Here is an 8,942-nt window from a genome sequence, read left to right on the forward strand (position 1 = left end):
GCCAAAAGGCACCTAAAGACTCTCAGACCATGAGAAACAAGATTCTCTGGTCTGATGAAACCAAGATTGAACTCTTTGGCCTGAATGCCAAGCCTCACGTCTGGACACAACCTGGCACCATCCCTAAGGTGAAGCATGATGGTGGCAGCATCATGCTGTGGGGATGTCTTTCAGCGGCAGGGACTGGGAGACTAGTCAAGATTGAGGCAAAGATGAACAGAGCAAAGTACAGTGAGATCCTAGATGAAAACCTGCTCCAGAGCGCTCAGGTCCTTAGACCGAGCGTCAAAGGTTCACCTTCCAACAGGACAACGACCCTAAGCACACAGCCAAGACAACAGATGGGGGGCTTCGGGACAAGTCTCTGAATGTCCTTGAGTGGCCCAGCCAGAGCCCGGACTTGAACCCGATCAAACATCTCTGGAGAGACCTGGAAATACCTGAGCAGCAACGCTCCCCATCCAACCTGACAGAGCTTAAGAGGATCTGCAGAGAAGAATGGGAGGAACTCCCCAAATACTGGTGTGCCAAGCTTGTAGGGTCATACCGAAGAAGAATCAATGCTGCAATCGCTGCCAAAGGTGCTTCAACAAAGTACTGAGTAAAGGGTCTGAATACTTACGTAAATGTGATATTTAAGTTTTTTATGTTTTATAAATTAGCAAAAAAATCTAAAAACCTTCTTTTGCTTTGTGATTATGGGGTATTGTATGTAGATTGATGAGGAGAAAAAAATATTTAATCAATTTTAGAATAAGGCTGTAACGTAACAAAATGTGGAAAAAGTTAAGGGTTCTGAATACTTTCCGAAGGCACTGTTAGTGAACTGAGAATCTGCCCCTCCTAGGTGTGTCCCGGTACGTAGGGGAGGCTGTGAAAACATATGGCACCCACGACCTCAGGAAGAGGAATGCTGTAGGGGTCACACCCTGGGGCGTAATTGACAATCACAGTGACCTTATAGGGAGAGATGTGAGTGTTGTTCTCTGTAAAGATATCAGTGCTTTTAAGGAAAGTTTCAAATTAAATCACGCTGTCACATTATAATAAGGTTTGCAGGATTTTTTGCACAGATCTGTACTAATTTGCCCCATGAAAATGTCACCTTTTATCTTTCTTGAGCTGCCATGTGCTCTCACTTTCCCGCTTGGCCTATCTCATATCCTCTTCTGCTTTCTCTCTGACCTGTGTTCTGATACCTGACCCAGGTGCTCAGGCCCTACCAGCCTCTGGGAAACCCCTTGAGTAAGAGGGTGTGTCTGAACGGCCTGCACTCCCACTTCCTGTTAGTGGACGATGGAACTCTGGGAAAACATGGCTGCCAGCTGGGACTGAGGAGGAAGCTGGAGAGACACATTCAACTGCAGAAGATCCACCCTCGTGAGTGTGTGTGTGACTGTGTGTGTGTGAAAGAGAGAGTGTGTGTATGTGAATGGGTGTGAGAAAGAAAGAGAGAGAATGCATTGCAGTGTGTGTGTGAGAGAGAGTATTGTAATACACGTGTGTAACAATATGTCTGTCTGTGTGTGTGTGATGTTTACCTCTCTGGTAGGGCTTAACCAGGGTGTGCCAGTGGTATGTGTGGTGGTGGAGGGCGGCCCTGACATTGTGTCCATGGTGCTGGAGTACGTGAGCAGTGTGCCCCCCGTGCCTGTGTTTGTCTTCGAGGGATCAGGTCGGGCAGCTGACCTGCTGGCATTCTTACACAAACAGACTGCTATAGACAGGTGTGGAGTGCCGCTGTAGTCATGCATATAATGGCTTTTACGCCTTTAAGACTTTGGTGTTCATGTGCAGTGGAGCAGGGATGGGCAACTTTGATCGAGGTGGGGGCAACAAAAAACGTAACTCATCAAGAGGGGCCGCAGTGGCTTGTGGGTCTTTGTACCCACATCCATACCCCCCTGCGAGCAAAACATTTTAGCGGCCCCCCTCGTGATAGCGAGTGTATATACACTTGAAGTCAGAAGTTTACATACACTTAGGTTGGAGTCATTAAAACTCGTTTTTCAACCACTCCACAATTTTTTTGTGAACAAAATATAGTTTTGGCAAGTCGGTTAGGACATCTACTTTGTGCATGACACAAGTAATTTTTCCAACAATTGTTTACAGACAGATTATTTCACTTATAATTCACTGTATCACAATTTCAGTGGGTCAGAAGTTTACATACACTAAGTTGACTGTGCCTTTAAACAGCTTGGAAATTTCCAGTAAATTATGTCATGGCTTTAGAAGCTTCTGATAGGCTAATTGACGTAATTTGAGTCAATTGGAGGTGTACCTGTGGATGTATTTCAAGGCCTACCTTCAAACTCAGTGCCTCTTTGCTTGACATCGTGGGAAAATCAAAAGAAATCAGCCAAGACCTCAGAAAAAAAATTGTAGACCTCCACAAGTCTGGTTCATCCTTGGGAGCAATTTCCAAACGCCTGAAGGTACCACGTTCATCTGTACAAACAATAGTGCGCAACTATAAACACCATGGGACAACGCAGCCGTCATACCGCTTAGGAAGGAGACACGTTCTGTCTCCTAGAGATTAACTTACTTTGGTGCGAAAGTGCAAATCAATCCCAGAGCTACAGCAAAGGACCTTGTGAAGATGCTGGAGGAAACAGGTACAAAAGTATCTATATCCACAGTAAAACGAGTCCTATATCGGCATAACCTGAAAGGGCGATCAGCAAGGAAGAAGCCACTGCTCCAAAACCGCCATAAAAAAGCCAGACTACGGTTTGCAACTGCACATGGGGACAAAGATTGTACTTTTTGGAGAAATGTCCTCTGGTCTGATGAAACAAAAATAGAACTGTTTGGCCATAATGACCATCGTTATGTTTGGTGGAAAAAGAGGGAGGCTTGCAAGCCGAAGAAAACCATCCCAACTGTGAAGCACGGGGGTGGCAGCATCATGTTGTGGGGGTGCTTTGCTGCAGGAGGGACTGGTGCACTTCACAAAATAGATGGCATCATGAGGGAGGAAAATTATGTGGATATATTGAAGCAACATCTCAAGACATCAGTCAGGAAGTTAAAGCTTGGTCGCAAATGGGTCTTCCAAATGGACAATGACCCTAAGCATACTTCCAATGTTGTGGCAAAAGGTATTGGAGTGGCCATCACAAAGACCTGACCTCAATCCTATAGATATTTGTGGGCAGAACTGAAAAAGTGTGTGTGAGCAAGGAGGCCTACAAACCTGACTCAGTTACACCAGCTCTGTCAGGAGGAATGGGCCAAAATTCACCCAACTTATTATGGAAAGCTTGTGGAAGGCTACCTGATACGTTTGACCCAAGTTAAACAATGTAAAGGCAATGCTACCAAATACTAATTGAGTGTATGTAAACTTCTAACCCACTGGGAATGTGATGAAAGAAATAAAATGAAATAAATAATTCTCTCTGCTATTATTCTGACATTTCACATTATTAAAATAAAGTGGTGATCCTAACTGACCTAAGACAGGGAATTTTTACTAGGATTAAATGTCAGGAATTGTGAAAAACTGAGTTTAAATGTATTTGGCTTAGGTGTATGTAAACTCCCGACTTCAACTGTATATATTTTTTGTTTTAAAGTTAATTTCATGCAATTCTGCACATTTTGCCATGGGGTGTAGAGAAAATGTTGCTGTTTTAAATCAAGTTTGCTGAGCCCTCACCCAGTGGGAGGCTTAGAGTTCTCCCTGGTCAGATTAATGGGCTGAGGAAAATCTCAGGGCTCATTTATCTTTGTCGTCAGTGTGTTTGCGGTATACTGTAGGTGTCCAGAGGCATAACACAGGCCTTATTTTGGGGCCAAAACATGCCAATTGAGAAATGAGAGTGGAGGCAGGTGTATGAGGCAGCTTGCTAACCAGAGCTCAGATCTTAGCATGTAGTTGAGCCAAAAGGACCCAGGTTGTTAGCCTATGTCTTACTTTACTGGTGTAGCAGTATATGTATACTGTGTTGGTACTGTTTACAGGCAGCTGGACACAGACATCCAGCAGGACTTCCTGCTGAGGATAGGGGGCATGTTTGGCCTGGAGAGAGCAGACGCCAGCCAGCTCTACAACCTTCTGATGGAGTGTATGGACTACAGACAGTCTGTGAGTAACGTGACTGTGGACCGGGTTCCCGGGCACAGATTAAGCCTAGTCATTGACTAAAATGCACTCTCATTTGAGATTCTCATTTGAGAATGATTTTTAATCCAGGACTAGGGTTTAACCTGGGAAAACCATCCCATCCTTGCCCATTTCTATCTTTATAAAACACAGATCACAATCTTCGACTCGGAATCTGAGGATCAACAGGAGGCAGACTGTGCCATTTTGACGGCCACACTGAAAGGTACCACTCCTCCTGGCCTTTATGCCTGTGTCAGTCACTGGAATGACCCAGTCTTGTCTTGTCTGTTCTATGTGTTCTCTGGGCTGAATCCTAATTTGAAATCAGAGTTTTCACACAAATGACCTATAGATCTATGCATGATCTACAAAAGTTATGCAGGGCTGATGTCTGGTTAAGATTGGGCCCACAGATGCTGTGATGATTGACAGGCACCAAGGCGTCTCCTGGGGAGCAGCTCAGTACAGCTCTGGCATGGGACCGAGCAGACATAGCTAAAAAACACATCCTTGTGTATGGCCAGCACTGGCAGGTAAAAAAAACAAAAACAACTCACACCCTACCGTTGTACTTACCTTTTTTGCACAAAAAAAATGCAGTTTCTTGCTAGCACTGACTTTGCTGATAGCTGCTTTATTGAGGAAAATGTTACTAAGACATTTTTCTTAATTTTGTATTTAACTTGAGATGTGGTTGGCATTGCTAGCCACCGTCAGATGAATGCATTAACTGTAAGTCTCTCTGGAGCGTCTGCTAAATGACTCAAATGTAAATGTAAGACAGACCAGGGGGCAGGGCAAGGCTGCTTAAGCCTGCTACACACTACGCAAACGTAGCGATTGAGCGTCGTATACGGTAGGTTCCAAACATTCAGCGGACTACGCTCCGTTTGTGTAGTGTGTCCCTGTTTTTTTATTATAATATTTTTTTTTTGGTGGGGGGAGTCAACTGAAATTGCTGTGCGTTTTAAAATTTTACCTTTATTTAACTAGGCAAGCCAGTTAAGAACAAATTCTTATTTTCAATGGCGACCTAGGAACAGGCCGCCACTGAACAACTGCCTAGTTCAGGGGCAGAACGACAGATGTGTACCTTGTCAGCTCGGGGATTCGAACTTGCAACCTTTCGGTTACTAGCCCAACGCTCTAACCACTAGGCTATCCTGCCGCCCCAATATGTTTGTGTTTGATGGTATGGCAGTCAGGCTTTATGGTGGGCTTGTGGTTGTCTGTCTAGGTAGGCTCGTTGGAGCAGGCCATGCTGGATGCTCTGGTTATGGACCGGGTCGGCTTTGTCAAACTGCTGATCGACAACGGTATGACCATGAACCGCTTCCTGACCGTGTCACGCCTGGAAGAACTCTATAACACGGTAATGACTTGATCACGTTCTCTCTCTTGTTCTTTTCAGCTCTGTATTTATGAGTTACAACCTATTGTATGCTGTACATGAAGAAGCAATTCTGTGTTTTCCTATTGACAGTACAGTGGCCATTAGCTAACTCATATACCACAATTGTCATAGCAGCGGTTGTAATTGCATTCACAGTAATACAGTGTAAGTCTCTCGTTGGTTGTTTGGTTTTCCCACAGTTTGAAGATGTTTTGTAGATCACAGAGCTCTTTGTCATGAGTCCAGCTGTGGATGGTCGTTCGAGTTATAAACAATATTCAATAATTAATAACTTTGTAAATTATTTAACACCATATATTATCATAAACTATTGTGGAAGTTTGTTTTCTAAAAGTTGAAAGGACAACTTTTCATCTGGTCGACCACTTCATTCCATAGGAACAAATGTTGTATTGTAATCCAGATAACTAGCCACTGAAGTCTGGTTTGCGTTTGATGGTTTCTGATTGTGGATAATGAAGACATGACATGCCATTATTTTTTATAGCAGCAGGGACCAACAGACAATTTTCTCCATCTTCTCGTGGAAGATGTGAAACAGGTGAATATTGTGAAACTAAATGTTGTGTGTGTTTATGTCTACAGTATTTTGCATCTGGAAATATTGAGTTTCAATTACTCAGGTGTGTGTGTGTGTTTGTGTTTGTGTGTAGACTCATATACCTAAAGGATACAGAGTCTCCCTCATAGATGTGGGGCAGGTAATTGAGTATCTGATAGGAGGAGCCTATCGGAGCACATACACACGGAAACACTTCCGGGCCCACTATAACCTCCTATATGCCCATTGCAAGGTAAGAGACCATGGTCACGTTTCAGGATTACTATTTTGCAGTTGCCTGCTAAATCTCACAGCGCCTGGGTAGGTGTTTAACATATTGTAGGCCTATCAGCTGACCACATCATATGATATAGCAATATGAAGCCTGACTACATAGTCAATGACATGGCACGCAGCCATTGGATGATACCTGGACCACGACTGCAAAGTTGCCTGAAACGCAGCCCATGTTAGATTTCTGTATACACTCAGAGCAAGATACCACCTTAAGGCCCTCAAGCATTTCTGTATAAACGGTCACCATTAATATAGCAGTTTTTCTCTTTTGAGTTGTTGTTGTCTTGTTTTTGTTTAGGACATTTTACCTTGTTAAATACGCCTTTGTGTACTCTGCACTGATTTAAGTGACCATCATTTCCAGGAGACTGGACGGGATAGTTCAGGACCCCTTAACAAAAAGAGGAGGGCAGACTGCACTCTCCACCCGCACCAAAGCCCTAACAGCAGTCCATCAAGGCCACCCTTCTTCCGCACTGCTCAGCCCTATAAACGCAAGGTCTGTGAAAGATATGGGACCAGCCAAAACAAATCTGTGACAGAACTAACATGTCTTACAAATGAGAGGTCTTTTAAAGACACTTGTCTCCACTTACACACTGAAACACAAACACACAGGCTTTTGATAGCTAGTACTGTATATTCTGTGGCTACAAATACCCCCTGTACATTAGTGTTCTAATTGGCTGGCTGCCTCTCCCCTCCCTCCTCTCTCTCCTCTATCTCTACAGGAAAGATCCATGGTGCTCAGGGACCTGAAGGTGGCCCAGCAGCAGAGCTCTGAGCTGGGCGACTCTCCACTGTTTGTTTACAACTTCAATGACCTGTTTGTGTGGGCTGTGCTGCAGAGGCGGCAGCAGATGGCGCTGTTCCTGTGGCAGCACGGGGAGGAGGCCATGGCCCGGGCTACAGTGGCCTGTAAACTGTACCGTGCCATGGCCTACGAGTTTCGGCAGAGCAACATGGATGACACCACGGCAGAGCAGCTCAAAACCTACTCTATGTCAGTGTTTCCTCGTAAACATCAAATGTGTTGTGTAGTAGTAGTGTCGATAGCTTGGGACTATAATCTTCTATCTACAAAAAGATTCTGAGATAATAGGCTTTAATGTTCTGAAGATTCATTGATTTGAATGGTGGAAGGGATTTTTATCTTGTATATTTTTGAGCTTAACAACATGAATTGGAGTATTTAGACTACTGTATAGGTAGAGAACATTGAACAGTACAAGGCTATGTCAATACATATATATATATAAAAATTAAAAAAATGCAGATAGAACCTTATAGTCCCAAACTCTCTGTGTGCCTCTGGGATTTTGTGTATGTTGTTTCAGCAGAGTGAACTTTTGTGGTTGTGTGTGTATATTACTATGTTTTTGAGTGTATGTTTTCCGGTCGGTGTTTCTCAATGTTGGTGGGTTGTGGCATGGATGGCTGTAGGGACTTTGGTCAGCTGGCGGTGGACGCGCTGGACCGTGCCTTCAGACAGAACGAGCGCATGGCCATGAAACTGCTGACTTCGGAGATGGAGGCCTGGAGCCACTTCACCTGCCTGCAGATGGCTGTGTCTTCCCGGCTCCGCCCCTTCGTCTCCCACTCCTGCACCCAGATGCTGCTCACCGACCTGTGGACCGGCCGCCTCAACATGAGGAAGAACTCCTGGTTCAAGGTCAGGCTCTCAAAGTCCTTTTGCCTCAGGGGGAAAATTGTTTTCACAGAGATCTGGAGAGCAACCCTGTATTTCCTTTCCGTCGAAATCTGTGCCGCACTTACTAAGGCAATTTACTAAGGCAACTTACTTCTAAGACAACTTACTAAGACAACTTACTTCTAAGACAACTTACTTCTAAAACAACTTCTAAGACAACTTACCAAGGCAACTTGCTAAGACGACTTACTTCTAAGACAACTTACTTCTAAGACAACTTACTAAGGCGACTTACTAAGTCATCTTACCAAGACAACTTACTAAGGCGACTTACTAAGACATCTTACCAAGACAACTTACCAAGGCGACTTACCAAGGCGACTTACCAAGGCGACTTACCAAGGCGACTTACCAAGGCAACTTACTAAGAAGACAACTTACTAAGGCGACTTACTAAGGCGACTTACCAAGGCAACTTACTAAGAAGACAACTTACTAAGGTGACTTACTAAGGCGACTTACTAAGACAACTTACTTCCAAGACAACTTACTTCCAAGACGACTTACCAAGGCGACTTACCAAGGCGACTTACTAAGACGACTTACTAAGGCGACTTACTAAGACAACTTACTTCTAAGACAACTTACCAAGGCGACTTACTAATGCAACTTACTAAGACAACTGCGGATTGCATTAAATCATGGGCTGTATCGGACCCAAGTCCCACCAGTTTGAGTGTTTAAAGATTCTGAAAAGCAGAGCCAGTGCACCTGAGTGTTGTTTCCATGCTAAGATTGATTGACAGCATAAATAACCAGTAGTTGAAGTTAATTTTTAGTCTATTAATGTCATTCGATGTTATGCTGTTCCAGCAGTTACCCCTCAGATTAGACTTGTGTTTATGTGTCTGAATCTTAT

At 44.1% G+C, this 8,942-nt stretch overlaps 1 protein-coding gene across 1 annotated transcript in view; it reads left to right on the forward strand.

Annotated features, from left to right (window-relative positions):
* Positions 1-8,942, forward strand: part of LOC120050646 (transient receptor potential cation channel subfamily M member 6-like) — a 44,884-nt gene that overhangs the window by 4,391 nt on the left and 31,551 nt on the right. Inside the window, 12 exon segments of the mRNA XM_038997229.1 lie at positions 848-972; positions 1,209-1,380; positions 1,553-1,727; positions 3,976-4,099; positions 4,271-4,343; positions 4,553-4,653; positions 5,358-5,492; positions 6,022-6,075; positions 6,188-6,317; positions 7,061-7,126; positions 7,129-7,375; positions 7,816-8,044. Coding sequence (XP_038853157.1) covers positions 848-972; positions 1,209-1,380; positions 1,553-1,727; positions 3,976-4,099; positions 4,271-4,343; positions 4,553-4,653; positions 5,358-5,492; positions 6,022-6,075; positions 6,188-6,317; positions 7,061-7,126; positions 7,129-7,375; positions 7,816-8,044 — 1,631 coding nt within the window.

Source organism: Salvelinus namaycush, chromosome 1 (genome assembly GCF_016432855.1).
Source record: "Salvelinus namaycush isolate Seneca chromosome 1, SaNama_1.0, whole genome shotgun sequence".
Classification (NCBI taxonomy): Eukaryota; Metazoa; Chordata; class Actinopteri; order Salmoniformes; family Salmonidae; genus Salvelinus; species Salvelinus namaycush.